The 19,218-nt window shown below is 37.2% G+C and overlaps 1 protein-coding gene across 1 annotated transcript in view; it reads right to left on the bottom strand.

The window, feature by feature from the left end:
• LOC150085957 (cytochrome P450 3A8-like) overlaps nucleotides 1–19,218 on the bottom strand; it is a 170,193-nt gene that overhangs the window by 26,291 nt on the left and 124,684 nt on the right. The window contains exons 10-11 of the mRNA XM_090374754.1: nucleotides 7,024–7,184; nucleotides 2,675–2,763 (exon numbers count right to left, since the gene is read on the bottom strand). Of these exons, the coding sequence (XP_090230880.1) occupies nucleotides 2,675–2,763; nucleotides 7,024–7,184 (250 nt within the window). The remainder of the gene's footprint in view (nucleotides 1–2,674; nucleotides 2,764–7,023; nucleotides 7,185–19,218) is intronic.

Genomic DNA, 19,218 nt, shown 5'->3' on the forward strand with positions numbered 1-19,218 from the left:
TCCACGAAGAGCAGCACCCATTGATTACCACCCTCTGTCTTCTCCCACTCAACCATCCTTTTATCCATTGTAGCAACTTACCCTTAATACCATTCTGCTCCAATTTGTACAATAGTCTTCCATGCGCAACAGTGTCAAAAGCTTTCCTGAAATCCAAATATATGATATCAAAATTATTTTTTGCATCCAGTTCCTCTGTAACCACATCATAATATCCTATCAAATTTGTCAGACAAGACTTTCCCTTAACAAACCCATGCTGTGTCTGAATTATTGCTGCAGTCTTGTCTAGATGATCCTGCAATGCATCTTGAACCAGTGACTCCATTATTTTACCCAGAACAGAAGTTAAACTAACTGGTCTGTAATTACTCGTGTCACCCTTCGATCATCCTTTGTGAATTGGGGATACATTTGCACATCTCCAGTCCGTGGCAACTTCCCCTGAGTCCAAGGATGCCCTCATAATTATGGCTAAGGGTTTGCTTAGTTGCTTTGCCGCCTCCTTTAATATAACTGGATAGATCCCATCCACCCCAGGTGCTTTTCTTATGTTTAACTTCAACAATTTCTCCTCCACTTTGCTTTCAGTTATTACAAAATCATTAAATATCCTGCTACAATTTGATTACCTTCTGCCATTTTCAAACCTTAATAATTCCTCATGTGTGAATGTAGATGCAAAATACTCATTCAGTTTGTTTGCTATCTGAGCAGGATCATCAACAGTCAAACCATCGATGTCAAGTGGACCAATCAAGATTCAGCCCCTTCCTTTTAGAGTTTATATAAGTAAAGAAATCCTTGCTGTTTTTCTTAGTATCTTTTGCCAAGGATTTCTCGTAATTTGCCTTCGCCTGCCTAACCTCCTTTGTGACCTGATTACAGACTAACTTATATCTGTCATAGGCTTCTGAGTTACTTGATAATTTATATGCATCCCATGCATTTTTCTTCTCTGTTACGAGTCTCATTAGTTCATTTGACAACCATTTAGGCCTAAACCTTGAACAATATTTCTTAATAGGTATGAAACTTTTAGTAGTTTCCACTATTAATTCCTTGAATGCTTCCCACTTAGAATTTACTCTTGGTAACATCGTCAGTTGATCCCACTGTACAGAATTTAAAAACTGTCGGAGACCACTGTACTCACCTTTACGGAAGCAAAAACCCTTTCCTTTACCCCTGATGGTAATTAAACCTTTAAGTAAATCCCACATCAGTACACTGTGATCACTGCCACCTAGTGGTTCCTTTATCTGCAAATTCTTAATACACGAATGATCACTGCTGATAACCAGATCAAGAGTATTACTTTCTCTGGTTGCTTCTTGAACATGCTGCTGCAGAAAACAATCATCCAATAAATCCACAAAAGTCTGACTAGTGTGTGAGTGACCAACCCACAAGTTCCAGTCAATATCTGGGAAGTTAAAATCCCCCACTATAAGACATTCCGATTTACTAGCCCACTCTATTTCTCTGTACAATTGTTCATTTACTCATTCGAGTCATTAGGCCTATAACACACTCCTACTCTAATTTTTTACTTTCGCAGTGCTTATGTCACACCAAACTGACTCAACAGTGCACTGTTCATCTATATCAACTGGATGCACGTCTTTTGATTTTATGTTTTTCTTAATTAACAGCATAACACCTCCTCCCTTTCTATCCTGTCTATCCTTTCAGTACACATTGTCCTCCTCAAATTCCAGTTCAGCATTCCTTATATCTGTGTGACACCACGTCTCTGCTATCCCAACAATATCCGCCTTTGATGTCTTGAGCAACACTTCAAATTCATCAAATTTATTTACTATACTTCTAGCATTGGTATACATGCAAGCATATATGCTCCTACTCCTATTCCTAGTTACCCTAACACATCCCATATACCCACCTATTTCAGGTGGATATATGGGATGCCTCTACCACCCATGTAGGTAACTTATTCCAGTAATTTATAACTCGCTGGCTAAAATAAAACTTCCTGCAATCCAGTCTAAACATCTTCCCCCATAACTTGAAATTATGGCCCCTAGTTCTAGAATCATTTATAACCATGAAAATTTTGTCTTCATTCATTTTAATCATGCCTCTCAGAGCTTTGAACACTTCAATCGTCTCCTCTAAGGTGCTTAATTTCCAAGCTCTGAAACATATATTCGAAGTCTTTCCTTATATGGACACCCTTTTGCCGATTTCACCTCTCTGGACCCTTTCAAGAAGCACAATGTCTTTCTTTAGGTGCGGTCTCCATACTATGGTGAATTATATTAAACTGGGTGGAAGAACAGTGCAGAAGAGACTGAGGAAGGCACAGGGAAGTAGTTAAAAAAGATATGGGAGACATGCTGTTACAGAACAAATGGTACTTAGCAGGAAGGGACAGACGATGAGGATCAGAGGAGAAAATCTGAATAGAGAGAATAAAGACTTTAAGGTGACGATGAGTTTTTCATAAATTTTATGATGTTATGTTAATTCTGCTTGTATTCCCTGAAGTCTTAAGAGTTTCAGGATGTGGCCTAGGTATTGCATCTTTGCCATGATGATGAATGGATGCAAGATACTTATAAGTAAACAGAAAATAGCAGCACAGTTGAATTTGATTTTTCATTCCCATAGAAGCAATGCAATCTTAAAATCCTATATCATGTATGCTCACCTTGTAGCAGCAGGAAAAAGACGAAGAGTTTCCGAAATCACACACTCCAAATATTTCAGGCTATTTATGAGTTCGTAGTCAATATCACCCTGAAAAACAAAAGAATCAGCAAAATAAAAACATTAACAACAAAAAAAAAAAAAAAAATTAAAATTTATTTTACATAAGCCTTTTCATGTGTTTGTGGCTATAGTTCTAAGTCCAAAGGCATAAAATACCAGTTTTCATTCAAATATTTACATTCATGTCCTTGAATAAAATGGTATATACAGAATTTATTATAAATAATGTCCAGCTGTCATTAAGAAAGCACATGAATACCATCTTGTACAGACATAATAAATCACAGGAACTTTGAAGCTATGATGGAAGTAGTCACCAGCAACCCTGCCTAGCTGAACATTATTTACCGACCTTTTTATTTATCCATGAAATAAATTAACTTAGAAACCTTACTTATCTTTTCCTAAGGTTAATTTTAAAAAACTTAGCTTTCTGTTAAAAATTGAAAATGTTTACATGTACCATAGTGATAACTCATCAACAGGTTACAATGACATATCTTAGCAGTGTTTTTTATTTTTTGCTCTACTTATTTGTTACACCAAAAGAGAAAAGCATCAATCTCTCTACCTGGCAAGAACACAAATCCTTAATGTGTCGGTGACTCTACTGTAAGGGAGATGGGGAATACATTTTGCAAAAAGGATAGGTGGAACAGGACCAGGGTAAGTCTGCCAGGGGCAAAAGTTGATGATTTAAAGCATTAGCAAAGGCATATGATGCAAGAAGGCAAGCTTATATAGCATCAGCCAAAAAAAAAATCTTCTAATCTCACACATCCACTCGCTCCAAACGTTTGTCTAGTCTGCCTCGAATCTATTTAAGCTATCAATTTAAAAAAATAAATTTTCTGTTTATACTCCGGGACGACCAAACGGTCAGAGGAGTTTACAAGATATACGGAATACAAGAAACAGTGCCGTATTCAGCAGTCATGGGCTTGAACCCCGGTCACTCAAGGCACGTGTACTTATGCACCCTCGTGCCTGACCACTAGGCTACGGCGGCCTTTTTCGACAATAACAGATGGAAGTTTGTTCCAGCAATCAACCACATGCTGGCTAAAGGCAAACTTCTGATATCGAGCAGATATCATCTTTAAAAAATTAAATTTGAGAGTGTCTGCAATTCTGTCCAGACACGATAAGAGAGAGTATATGATGAAAGCATTGTCAATCGATTTGGCCCTGGAGAGATTGTGCAAGGCTCGTGGGATAGAAATTTTTTTAGTGTGGTCTGTGATTGCTAACAGGAGAGACTGCTTCTACAGAAATGGGATACACTTAAATAGAAAGGGCGTGATGCTATCAAGGCAGTGTTATGTGGGTCAGAAAACTGCTAGCTTGGGGGGATTCACAGATTAAAAGATTAACAGTAGCTGCAGGCAGATGCAAAAGTGATTCTTACACTGCTTTTATTGTAATGAGCAGCAGCCTAGAGAGCAAGTTGCCGGGAGTTATTAGGGAACAAGTAAATACATGGGCAGTGTTAGGATAACTAAGAGTAAGAACAGGTGAATGTATACTTGCATGTACACCAATGCTAGAAGTATAGTAAATAAGTTTGATGAATTTGAAGTGCTGATCAAAACATCAAAGGCAGATATTGTTGGGATATCAGAGACATGGTTTCACACAGATATAAGCAGTGTAGAATTGGAATTTTGGGGAGCACAATACGGAAAGGATAGACAGGGCAGGAAGGGAGGAGGAGGAGGGGTTATGCTGTTAGTTAAAAAACACACAAAATCAAAGTGCATCCAGTTGACATCAGTGGACAGTACAATGTTGAGTCAGTTTGGTGTGACATAAACACTAGGAAAAGGAAAACGAAAGTAGGAGTGTGTTATAGGCCTAATGATTCTGAGGAGTACAATGAACAATTGTGCAGAGAAATAGTGGGCCAGTAATGGGTGATTTTAGCTTTCCAGATATTTGACCTGAACTAGTAGGTTGGTCACTTGCACGCTAGCAAGACTTTTGTGGATTTATTGGAGGATTGTTTCTACAGCAACATGTTTGAGGGACAACCAGAGGGAGCAATACTCATGATCTGATTATGAGCAGTGATTATTCATGCATTAAGAATTTACAGATAAAGGAACCACTTGGTGACAGTGATCACAGTGTACTGATGTGGGATTTAATTAAAGATGTAACTACAATTAAGGGTAAAGTGAAGGGTTTTTGTTTTCATAAAGGTGACTACAGTGGTCTCAGAAAGTTTTTAAATTCTGTACAGTGGGATCAATTGATGATGTTAAAAATAGCGAGTTCTAAATGGGAAGCCTTCAAGGAATTAATCTTGGAAGCTACTAGGCTTTTCATACCAACTAAGAAATATTGTTCAAGATTTAGCCTAAATGGATGTCAAATGAACTAATGAGTCTTGTGGCAGAGAAGAAAACTGCGTGGGATACATATAAATTATCAGGTGACACAGAAGCCTATGGCAGATATAAGCTAGTCTGTAATCAAGTCACAAAGGAGGTTAGGCATGCGAAGGCTGATTACGAGAAATCCTTGGCAAAGGATACAAAGAAAAACAACAAAGACTTCTTTAATTATGTCAACTCTAGAAGGACGGGGATGAATTAGATACGTCCACTTGATATCGACGGTTCGGTTGTTGATGATTCTGCTCAGGTGGCTGACAAACTGACTGAATATTTTGCATCTGCATTCACACATGAGGAATTCTGTAGGGCAGTGGAATCCAGAAGCTTATCAATCTCTGACAGGGAGATTAAATGATTTTCTAATAACTGAGAGCAAAGTGGAGGAGAAATTGTTGAACTTAAACATAAGGAAGGCACCTGGGGTGGATGGGATCAATCCAGTTATATTAAAGGAGGCAGAAAAAGAAGTAAGCAGGCCCTTAGCTACGACTATGAGGGCACCTTTGGACTCAGTGGTGGCCACATGGACTGGAGATCTGCAAATATATCCCAATTCACAAAGGGAGATCGAAAGGTGACAAGAGTATTACAAGCCTGTTAGCTTAACTTCTGTTCAGGGGAAAATAATGGAGTCATTGGTTAAAGAAGCACTGCAGGATCATCTAGACAAGACTGCAATTATAGTTCAGACACTGCATGGGTTTGTTAAGGGAAAGTCTTGTCTGACCTATTTGATCTAATTATATGATGTGGTCACAGTGGAACTGGATGCAAAAATTAATTTTGACATCATATGCTTGGATTTTAGGAAAGCTTCTGATACTGTTACACATGGAAGACTACTGTACAAGTTGGAGCTGTATGGTATTAACGGCATGTTGCTGCTATGGATAAAGGGATGGTTGAGTGGGAGAAGACAGAGTGGTAATCAATGGACATTGCTCTTTGTGGACTAGTGTTATTAGTGGAGTACCCCAGTGGTTTGTGTTGGGTCCATTGTTGTTTTCTGTATTTATCAATGATATTGATGAAAGTATATCAGGCTAAATGTCCAAGTTTTCAGACGATACAAAGTTTGGCAGGGTTGTTAATGATAGTAAAGACAGTAAGTTACTGCAACAGGATCTAGAAAGGTTAGACAGATGGGCTAAGAAGTGGCAACTGAAGTTTAACATTGACAAATGCAAAGTACTGCATATGGGTAGCAGTAACCTAAGAGAAACATACCAACTATGTATTACTACACTCAGGGAGATGGAAGATGAAAAATACCTGGGGGTAACTGTTATCTCTTTAGAGGGCACTGCTATCTTTCTTGTAAATACAAATCATTCATACCATGCATATCCAAACTATTTATTCCTAAAAAGTCTGTATCATTTGAGCAATTCTTATATTAAGAATATGAATTCTAAATTTAAAATAGCATAAGAAACTTTTAATATTAAGAGATAACATTTAAAAAGAATGCATGTTGGGGTAAATTGTGTAACAGTATCCAAGTAGTTTCTTTGGATTAGTATTAAGGAAAATAATGACATGATTTGATAAGTCATCACATTGAATTTGTTCTCCATTTTCTGAGGATGAAAAAGATTTCTGGTGGAGAACCTATGACATTTGTATGGAACTGATTCATTTGACAATGAGTGGAAATCCTAGAAAAAAAAGTTTCTCCAACATTAGCAACAAGATCATAGTATGACATTTTCATTTGTCAGAAACAAGTTATTACTGACTAAGCTACTAAAATCTTATATCAGTAAGTGCAAATACAGTAATGCTTTGTAAATGTAATTCCACTATGCTTGCCTGTTACACAAAAAATATTTTAATTCTTTCTTGTATGATACATTAATTTCCTAACAGTTACAAATCATATACTTACATGTTCTTTCACAGCATTATCTATTTCTTGTATCAACTTCTCCTGGCATTTAGGATTCAAAGCCAAATTGTAAGCAGCACATGAGAGTGTTGTGCCTGTGGTGTCATACCCCGCAAGAAAAAACAGTATGCATTGGGCAACCATCTCATCATAGCTAAGCTCTGTAAAAGATGAATAGAGAAATTATAGAATAAAATTATTAATTTATTGAAAATAGGCACTCTACTAGATAAACTTTTTGAGGAAGATGAATCATTTTGTTCTAATGAATATCACTCAGAATTATTTTAAAATAACTATAAATTTAATTTTGTTCAAATCCATTCTGCTGCCCTTATCTAGAAAGCAGGAGTAGTAATTTTTGCTGTATTTTAAATATCAAATTAAAATCACATAATAAATAAAAAAATACTACAAAAGTAAATATTCTGGTAAACTTATTCTTTTTATTATTTGTCTGTTTAAATGCTTAAGTTCAGTTGTTGGTAAATTTTTGGTATCTGCTTAATATTGTAATAATATTTTGTTAATTTAATTACTAGAGCAGTAAGCATCAAACAAATGCAACTGCATCATTAATACACAGTTTATCTCATCAATTACATTATTAGTACAACTGCATCATTACTATGCAGCTGAATTTTAAGACAAACCGAAGATTATATGTTAGGCATTATTATTATGACACGTGGATGCCCAGATGTTATAATAATAATGAACAGATTACAGAATGGTAGGCGCCTCCGTAGCCAGGTGGGAAGGAGCAGCAGTGCGTAGCACACGCTTCTTGATGAGACCGGGGTTCAAGCCCGTCACCACCAAATACGGAGGATGCGGAAAGGTCAGGGAATGACCACCGCATATCCCGGAGCAATATGGCCTTAGTTGCTAATGCTCCTAAAAACCAAATAATAACATAATAATAACATAACAGAATGGTTTAGGGCTAAAGCCTAGGTTATGTAAAGAACTAACTAGTATACAAGTTAGTGCAACTGCATCATTTTTGTTCGTAGCTAACTACTTTAGTAATTAATAATTGGCATCATTAAATATACACTATGCTGCCACTTTATTAGGTACACCCCTGCTGTGCACACAAATGGCTCGTCCCACAACGTTGCAAGTCACATGACCACAGTTGTGGATATAAATACAGCAGAACAACCTTTCTAGTATCAGTTATGTGTACAAACTGTAGCAAGAATGGGGAAATGAAGTGATCTAACGGACTTTGAACGTGGCATGGTAGTAGGTGCAAGAGGTGCTGGACAAAGCTTCTCTGAAATGGCAGTTCTCTTGAACTTTCATGCACCACACTTTCAAGGATGTATCGAGAATGGTGCAATAGTAGTAGTAGTAGTAGTAGTGGCACGTGATGCAAGAAAGCAAGTGTAAGAGTTTATGCAGCATCAGCCAAAAAAAAAAAAAAAAAATCACACCATTCCCTCCAAATGCCTGTCCAGTTCCTCCTTAAATTTATTTAACCTATCAACTTCCACAACGACAGATGGAAGTTTGTTCCAGCAATTAACCACCCGCTGGCTAAAGGCAAATTTCCGCACATCTATTCTACATCTGTCCTTTCTTAATTTGAACTTATGTCCCCGTAGGTTCGTAATCTGAACAAGTAGAAGGATCCCATCAGAATTCAGCGTGCTCAACCCATTCAAGGCCTTATAGACCTCAATCAGATCACCGCGCAGGTGCCTAGTCTCCAGCCACTGCAATTTGCAGAACTTAAGCCTCTCTTGGTAAGAGGATCCCTTCATTCCCCTCACCAATCGTGTTGCTCTTCTCTGTACACGCTCAAGCAAATCTACATCCTTCCTAAAATGAGGCCTCCAGACCTGTACGCAGTACTCAAGGCGTGGCCTGACCATTGCCTTATACAGAGGGACAATCACCTCCTTTTCCCTGCTAGCAAAATTCCTATATATCATTGACAAAGCCCCATGACCTGCCCTAGCAGCCTGTCTGCATTGCTCAGAAAACTTCATATCTGACTGCACAATTACTCCCAGGTCTTTTTCATTTTCTACCACCTTAAGTGTAGTACCACACAGTTGGTACGTTTCTCTGGGGTTACTTCTACCCGTGTCACCCTTCGATCCACCTTTGTGAATTGGGGATACATTTGCACATCTCCAGTCAGTGGGAACCTCCCCTGAGTTCAAGGATGCTCTCATAATTATGGCTAAGGGTTTGCTTAGTTGCTTTGCCGCCTCCTTTAAAATAACTGGATAGATCGCATCCACCCCAGGTGCCTTTCTTATGTTTAACTTCAACAATTTCTCCTCCACTTTGCTCTCAGTTATTACAAAATCATTAAGCACACTGCTACAATTTGATAACCTTCCATTTTCAAACTGTAATAATTCCTCACGTGTGAATGTAGATGCAAAATACTCATTCAGTTTGTTTGCTATCTGAGCAGGATCACCAACAGTCGAACCATCGATGTCAAGTGGACCAATCATATTCATCCCCTTCCTTTTAGAGTTTATATAAGTAAAGAAATCCTTGCTGTTTTTCTTAGCATCTTTTGCCAAAGATTTCTCGTAACCCGCCTTCGCCTGCCGACCCTCCGTTGTGACCTGATTACAGACTAGCTTATATCTGCCACAGGCTTCTGCGTCGCCTGATAATTTATATGCATCCCATGCATTTTTCTTCTCTGTCACGAGTCTCATTAGTTCATTTGATAACCATTTAGGCCTAAACCTTGAACAATATTTCTTAATCGGTATGAAAAGTCTAGTAGCTTCCACGATTAATTCCTTGAATGCTTCCCACTTAGAATTTACTGTTGGTAACATCGTCAGTTGATCCCAATGTACAGAATTTAAAAACTGTCTGAGACCACTGTACTCCCCTTTACGGAAGCAAAAATCCTTTCCTTTACCCCTGATGGTAGTTACCTCTTTGAGTAAATCCCACTTCAGCACACTGTGATCACTGCCACCTAGTGGTTCCTTTATCTGCAAATTCTTAATACACGAATGATCACTGCTGATAACCAGATCAAGAGTGTTACTTTCTCTGGTTGCCTCTCGAACATGCTGCTGCAGAAAACAATCATCCAATAAATCCACAAAAGTCTGACTAGTGTGTGAGTGACCAACCCACAAGTTCCAGTCAATATCTGGGAAGTTAAAATCCCCCATTATAAGACATTCTGATTTACTGGCCCACTCAATTTCTCTGTACAATTGTTCATTGTACTCATTCAAGTCATTAGGCCTATAACACACTCCTACTCTTATTTTTGCTTTCGCAGTGCTTATGTCACACCAAACTGACTCAACAGTGCACTGTTCATCTATATCATCAACTGGATGCACTTCCTTTGATTTATGTTTTTCTTAATTAACAGCATAACACCCCCTCCCTTTCTGTCCTGTCTATCCTTTCTGTACACATTGTACTCCCCAAATTCCAGTTCTGCATTCCTTATATCTTTGTGACACTACGTCTCTGCTATCCCAACAATGAACTCTGCAATGAACAGAAAACATCCTCTCAGCGGCACTCCTGTGGAAGAAAATTGCTTGTCGATGAGAGGGGTCAGAGGAGGATGGCTAGAATTGTGCAAGCAAACAGACGGGCCACAATGTCGCACATCACATCAGAATACAACCTTGATGTGCAGAACAAAATATCACAACGGACCACTAGTCGCACTTTGTTGTGAACGAGCTACAACAGTCGACGGCCACATCATGTACCTTTGTTATCAATGAAGAACAAGAGAGCAACCCTCCTGTGGGCACAGCAACACCAGCACTGGACTATCGAGGATCTTCCTGGTGCATCATGTTGATGGAAGGCTCAGAATTTGACGAAAACAACATGAATCCATGAACCCGTCATGTCTGATGACTACTGTGCAAGGTGGTGGTGGCAGTGTTATGGTGTGGGGAATGTTTTCTTGGCACGCGTTGGGTCCATTGATACCCATAGATTCATGTCTGAATGCCACATCGTACCTAAACATTGTTGCTGACCAAGTGCATCCGTTCATGTTGAAAGTTTATCCTCAGCCAGATGGTTACTTCCAGCAGGATAATGCGCCAGTGCACAAGCCCAAATCACTATGGAATGGTTCCAGGAACATGACAATGACTTTTCTTTGCTGCAGTGGCCTGCTCAGTCCCTGGATCTCAATCCTATTGAACATCTTTGGGATGAGCTGGAAAGGGCTGTTCACTGGAGGCCTACACCTCCATTGAATCTCAAGGAACTGCATGACACACTCATGTTTGCATGGTACTCCATTCCTGCACAATGTTTTCAGCACCTTGTTCAATCCATGCCTAGACGAATTCAGGCTATTTTAAAGGCTAAAGGAAGCTCAACACACAGCTAGGTAGGTGTACCTAATAAAGTGGCAGCACAGTGTATCTCATATTGTGAATACCTTCACAATGAGTTGCCATTATATTGCACTACCTCAAATAAGTAATGGTTCACCATAGGAGTAGACTACTGTTACTTATTCTCAGTGGATACCATCAACCACACAGCACTGTTTCGGGGCTTATTGGCTCCTCATCAGTGGGTGGGCTGGTACCCTGGTGTTGCAATGATGACAACCCCGTTGCGAAGTATAACTCCACAATATGAGAGACGCCTGATGGTGTGGAGTAATTTAGATTACAGAATAGTTTAGGGCTAAAGCCTCAGGTTACGTAAAGAGTTAACTAGAGTACGAGTTAGTGCAATTGCATCATTTCTGCCAATGACCTTAGTAGTTATTAATTGGCATCATTAAGTATATCTCATATTGTGAATACCTTCACAATGAGTTGCCATGATATTGCACTACCTCGAATAAGTAATGCTTCACCATAGGAGAAGACTATTATTTATGTAGAATTTGCTACAAGAATTTTTGTAGAATTTTTCTATGCTTGTTAACAGGAGAGACTGTTTTTACACAGATGGGATACCTTTAAATAGAAAGAGTGCAAGGATATTTGGTGATGCTATCGAGGCAGTGATAGGCTAGGGGCAAAACAATTACTAACTTGAGGGGGGACATACACAGACTAATCAGTTAACTAGAAATGCAGGCAGAGGTAAAAGTTATTCTTGCATTGCTTCTATTGGAACATGCAGCAGCCTGGACAGCAAGGTGTCGTACTCATGGTACTCCCCATATTCAAATTGAACGATGCTGAATTTGAAAATGGGAAGTACAATGTATACAGGAAAGATAGATGGGATGGGAGGAGGTTATTAAGAAGCATATTAAACCTAAGGCAATTCATCCAGCTGATTGGGGTGATCAGTGCAATACTGAGTCAGGTTGGTGTGACATAAGCACTGGAAAAACAAATGAGAGTAGGAGTGTACTACAGCTAATGACTGAGAAGAGTATGCTAAACAACTATACAGAGAAATAGGGTGGGCCAGCAAATCAGCAAAATGTCTTATAATGGGGGATTTCAACTTTCCAGATTTTGACTGAAATTTGTAGGATGGTTACACACACACTAGCAAGACATTTTTGAATTTATTGGATGACTGTTTTCTACAGAAGCATGTTAGAAAGGCAACAAGAGGAAGCAATAATCTTGATCTGTTATCAGCAGTGATTCTTCATGCATTAAGAATCTGCAGGTAAAGGACTCACTGGGTGGCAGCAATGTGGAATTTAATTAAAGACAAAATTACTGTCAAGGGTAAATGGAAAGGCTTCTGTCTTTGTAAGGGTGACTACAGTGGTCTCAGACATTTTTTAAGTTCTATGCAGTGGGACCAACTTATGATGTTACTACTAGAAAATTCTAAATGGGAAGCATTCAGGGAAGTAATCATAGAAGCTACTAGGCTTTTCATACCAACAAAGAAATACTGTTCAAGGCTTAGACCAAAATGGATGTCAAATGAACTACTGAGACAGGTGAATGGATGCAGATAAATTATCAGGTGATATCATAGCTTATCATAGATATAAACTATTCTAATGAAGTCACAAATGTGACTAAGCAAGCTAAGGCAGATTATGGGATGTCTGTGATGAAGAATGCAAAGAACAGCAGCAAAGACTTCTAGGCTTATATTAATAGAAGGAAGGGACTGAATCACATTGGGCTACTTCATGCCAATAGGCTAACTATTCATGACCCTGCTCAAGTTGCTGACAAATTGAATAGGTATTTTTCATCTTCATTCATGCAAGAGGAATTATTTTGGGAAAGGGATGCCAGAAGTTTACCAACCTTCTGGCATCCCTAAACAGTAAAGACTTCTTTACTTATGTAAACAATAGAAGGAAGGGGATGAATCGGATTGGTCCACTTGATGTCAATGGTTCGATTGTTGATGATTCTGCTCAGGAGGCTGATAAACGGAATGAGTATTTTGCAGCTACATTCACACATGAGGAATTCTGTAGGAAAGTGGAAGCCAGAAGTTTATCAAACTCTGACAAGGAGTTCAATGATTTTCTAATAACAGAGCAAAGTGGAGGAGAAATTGTTGAAGTCAAACATAAGGAAAGCACCCTTTTAATATAACTGGATTGATTCCATCCATCCCAGGGTGGATGGGATCAATCCAGTTATATTAAAGGAGGTGGAAAAGGGAGTAAGCAGGCCTTTAGCCATGATTATGAGGGCATCTTTGAACTCAGGGAGGTCCCCATGGACTGAAGATGTGCAAATGTATCCCAATTCACAAAGGGGGATCGAAAGATAACAAGAGTAATTACAGGCCTGTTAGTTTAACTTCTGTTCCGGGGAAAATAATGAAGTCACTGGTTAAAGAAGCACTGCAGGATCATCTAGACAAGACTGCAATTATAGTTCAGACACTGCATGGGTTTGTTAAGGGAAAATCTTGTCTGACCAATTTGATCGGATACTATGATGTGGTCACAAAGGAACTGGATGCAAAAAATAATTTGGATTTTAGAAAAACTTTTGATACTATTACACATGGAAGGCTACTGTACAAGTTGGAGCAGTATGGCATTAATGGCAAGTTGCTGCTATGGATAAAGTGGTAATCAATGGACACTGCTCTTTGTGGACTAGTGTTATTAGTGGAGTCCCCCAGCAGTCCGTGTTGGGCCCATTGTTGTTTTCTGTATTTATCAATAATATTGATGAAGGTATATATGAGGCTTAAAGTCTAAGTTTGCAGATGATACGAAGGTTTGTAGGATTGATAATAACAGCAAGGATGGTACGCTATTGTAACAGGATCTAGAAAGTTGAGCAAATGGGCTGAGAGGTGGCAACTGAAGTTTAATATTGACAAATGCAAAGTACTGAATATGGGTAACAGTAACCGCAGAGTAAAATACCAACTGCATGACACTCAGGATAGTGGAGAATGAAAAAGAACTGGGATAATTGTGTAGTCAGATATGATGTTTTCCAGCAGTGCAGACAGGCCACAAGAGTAGCTCATGGAGTCTTGTCAATGATATATAGGAATTTTGCTAACAGGGATAAGGAGATGATTATCCTCTTGTATAAGGCAATGGTCAGGCACACACCTTGAGTACTGCATACCGATCTGGAGGCCTCATTTTAGGAAATGATGTAGCACTGCTAAAACAAGTACAGAGAAGGGCAATGAGACTAGTGAGTGGAACAAAGGGTTACTATTACCAAGAAAGGCCTAAGTTTGGAAAATTGTAGCGTCTGTAGAATAGGCACCTGCAAAGTAATCTGATTGAGGTGTATAAGGCCTTAAATGGCTTGAGCGAACACAATGCTCATGGGATTCTTCCTCTTGCTTAGAGTTCACACTTGAGGGCAAAATTTGCTATTAGCCAATGGGTGGCTGATTGCTGGAACAAACCTCCATCTGTCACTGCAGAAGTTGACAGCTTAAATAAATTCAAGGCTGAACTATGCAAACATTTGTAGTGAATGGTTGGATGAAATGGGAAGGTATTTTTTTTTTTGGCTGACATTATATAAGCTTGCTTTCTTGCATCCTATGCCCCTGCTAATGCTAATGCTAACTCTAATGGTGAGCTAAATGATTTTGTGATAACTGAGAAAGGAAAGTGGAAGAGAAATTTTTGAATCTAAACATAAAAAAATGCATCTGTGTTGAATGGAACTATCCAATTATATTACGGGAGGCAGCATTGAAGTATGATGCACATACATAGTTATTCTTAAGTGATGAATAAATTTGTTTCACTTGATGTGCACTTTTTTTCTTTAATCTCAAAAAATATAAAACACCATATCTTACCTTCCTCTTTTTGGGCACTACATATGGCACATCATACAGACATTTAAATGTATTTTATAACAATTTCCTTTTCCCCAAAAATTACTGCATCCCTTTAACCTTAAGAACAAAGGACTAATTCTAAAACATATAGGAAATTGCTTAATATGGCCAAGTTTCTGTTTCCCATGTTACATACATCAGTGAGCTTGAGTGTCCTTTGGAAAGATCCAATTTTTTTTTTTTTATTAATTAGGTAATGCTCTTTTTTCTTAATACACAAAGACATTCTCTAAGAAAGTAAAGAAAATAAGCAATAAACTCTCACTAATCTGGTTACAGTTAATCCGGATTGAAATATGAAAAATTCTGTTCATGGTTGAGTATACTTTGAAAGACACATGGGATTTAGAAAGGCTTATGAGTCACTCTGACTGTACAGAGAGAGATGGAACATATTTTACATTTTCTTGTGTGTTGTTCTGTATCATAGTTGACTCTGAGCGGGAGAAATGTTATTGCTTATATCGCTTCATTTGCATACTTCTTTATACGTATATATGTACATAAGTTAACATATTTTATATAATTATGGGTTCTAAATAATTGAAATTGGAATAAAAAGAAAACACGTTACTTTAACTATCAATAACAAACTCAAAGTGATAGTACAACTTGAAAATGGCATTCCTGGGGGGGGGGAACTGCTGAACAATTTGGTACTGGCCAATAGACTGTGTCATATATTAAAAAACAAAAAAAATCTATAAAGGCATATGTTTCAAATTTTGATGTGTGGAGTGACAAAAGCAATGTATCAAATAGACAGCCATTAAAAAAGCCAAAAGCTGTGTTTAAGTGGTATTTACAGCAACAATGAAGTGGAGCTGGTGTGCAAACCAATTGATCGATGCCAACGTCACCACCTGATAAATGTATTGTCTTTTTATAGTTTTTAAATAAAGGCTCTACAGTGATATTTTTCTTATTTATTTTCATCAGTACTACCTATATCATTAAATTTTTCATTTATTTGTGCTCTTTTAAGTTTTTTTTTTTGTCTTTTAGGGCTATCTTTTGCTTCACTAATCTGGATTATTGTTAATCCAGATGACCTCTCCACCCAATTAATCAGGACTAGCGAGGGTTTACTGTATTTTAAAATGTATTATTTACAAATTTTATTATTTATTAAAATATTAGTATTTAATATTTTAATAAATTAGTATTAGTATTCTTATAATTTAGTAAATTTTTAATAATTTAGTATTAATATTAGTAGCGGCAAATGATGCAAGGAAACAAGCTTATACAGCATCAGCAAAACTAAAAAAAAAAAAAAAAATGCTTCCAATTTCACCTACTGCAATGGTTTGTCTAGTTTTTCCTTTAATTTATTCAAACTATACACCCCCCAGTGGTGAGCTATAGTGGGCTCACAAAAGCCCATTGTTATTTTTTTTGAAACTCTGCGAGCCCATTGTTGAGACGATCATTTATTTTACAAATGAAATCCTGAATGCAATTATTGAGTATCTCGAGCCGAAACTACGGTGGGGTGAGCAGGACCCCATCCCCAGCATTTTAATGGTGCAATCAATCAATTATGTATTTTAAAATTTCTTCATTTTTGATTTAATTACAGTCAGATCTTTGTTTAACCAACTTCTTTATAGCGAATTTTTTAAAATTCCTCCTGGTAATTATATTTAAAATAGTTTCCGTTGAACGAAGAAAATTTCCATATAACACCAGATTATGAGAGACAACTTTGTATGCATTGTTCCCACCTCTGGTCTTTAGGCAATTAGAAAGCACAAATTAAGGGTGAAAGGAACACCACTAACATCACAATGTTAGTGGTGTTCCTAAAACCTATGCAGTCACATACTGAGAAGTGGCACTAGTCAACGTGTCAGAGGATTAAGAAGATTCCCAACATAGATATAATAGCCTCTGGTCAACCTGTGTTGTGGTTCCCCTTTACCCCACAAGAAGTCATATGTTTTTCGGAGAAGTGAGTAATCCACACCTTCCAGTAAATTTCTCCTGCAATTGTTTCCATTAGCTATTGTGACCATGAGCTGAATATCCGTGTGATTCCGACATTTTGCACAATATTCAAAGAACTAGTGACAGTAGCAACGTAGAGGGGAGTGGGGGGATTGAGGCAACTAAGATATTATATAAACTTTACAAAAAAACGAAATGTTGACAGATTTTGAAATTTCGTCGAGGCTTTCACTGTGTAGTAAATGTTCTAAAATATAATTGCATGCAGGCAATAATTAAAAAAAAAAAAAAAAAAAACTGTATGCATTATATCACTAATCTCCAAAAAACCAGTGCAAATTAAGGATTATTGCTAAATAACTTGATGTGGAAACTATAAAGATCGGTTGTGTGTTCGGGCTATAATGAGCAGCTTGTAGCTTGCGGATGGTAATTGCAGGTTAAGGAAATTATCCTGCATTGTGCAAACATTTAAAACCAGAAGTTAAATATTCCGGATTAAATCGACTTTTAAATCTGGAATTTCTTAACAATTTAGCACTAATGATCGACATCCTGCAGGAGCTCTCTTATCTTTCAGAAGCTTTACAGATTCACTATGGTAAAAGCAGATAAATTAATTATTCGAAATATCAATGCTATTGATAATTTGAAAAATTCTGAAAGAAATTATGAAGCTAAAATTTAGTGCATGTTGAAGTGGAAAGAATTTGAAGGAATCGAAAGTAAGAACACATTTAAAAAATTACCTTGTGACAAGTTATTAAATGCATTGTTTTATCCTTAAAGGATAAGTTATTAATGCAACAGAGTGATTTTAAATTAAATAAAGAAAATAATCATACCATTGAAAGAAATTTTAAACATATGCTACCGGAAATTGTGGAATATGAAAGAACTTTCGTCTCAGTGGCAAGATGATGAAAACCAAATAAGAAATTTGTTTTCTGATAAAATATGAAATAAAAATTAATGATTTCAGAGATTTTGTCGAAGGCAGTTTATCTTTAAAATTGAGTGAAATTCCCTTTTCAATTAAGAAAGCCAGAAATATCTTTGAAACCATTGCAATTAGCAGTGCTGAAGCTGAGCGAGCTTTCAGCACAATGAATAATATTGTGTGAATGAATGAATAATGTTGCCAATTAAACACATTGCAGATTATGATGACCATACATCTAAATGGAAAACCATTGCTTCAATTTGATCCGGATCGTTATGTCAAATCATTCCTCTGTAATCACCACTCAGATATTGAGCAAAGCTCGACAACAAATATTAATAAAGAAGTAAATTGTATATAGCAATTTTTAGAATAAATTTTTCTTGAATATTTGTGTAATAATTTTTTTTCATGTAATCTGAGATTTTTGTGTACCTTTTCTAGTTGTTTTTTATGTAATATTTTTTTATATTGTGGAATGTTTTGTGATATGGGAAATATTTCGTCGCAATATTAAAATTTTATCATGAAAAAATGTATCCATTATATTTCCCTAGTTGTAAAAAAAAAAAGAATAAAAAAGTCGTGCATCTGCCGAGCATGCATGGTAGATGGTTTGTGTGAAACATCCTTTGCATTTCTTTTAGATATTTTGATTTACATATATTGATTATGAAATAAAAGAGCTTTTGTGTTGTAAATATTTTATTGATCATCCACAAATTTTCATAATTTCTGGAAGACAATATACAATGGATTTATGATAACTAAAATAAGAGACGTATACTTGCTACTGCAATGTACCTAATTTTCTCTGAAAACAGCATCAATTGAGGTACCCGACCTTAGTTGAAACGACATGTGCAGCTGTTTGGGGTACCTAACAACGGAATGTTACGTGCCCCGAACAGCTGCATATGCGAAAATGTGAGATGAAAAAAAAAAATTGTTGACAAATCTTTGTATTGTTGCAGTCATATGACAGATATTTGCAGTCATACTTACTGCAGGAAGTATGATTGTGACGTCATACTATT

The sequence above is a fragment of the Mastigoproctus giganteus genome, chromosome 5, assembly GCF_048544385.1.
Source record: "Mastigoproctus giganteus isolate SK-2022 chromosome 5, ASM4854438v1, whole genome shotgun sequence".
In the NCBI taxonomy this organism is placed as follows: Eukaryota; Metazoa; Arthropoda; class Arachnida; order Uropygi; family Thelyphonidae; genus Mastigoproctus; species Mastigoproctus giganteus.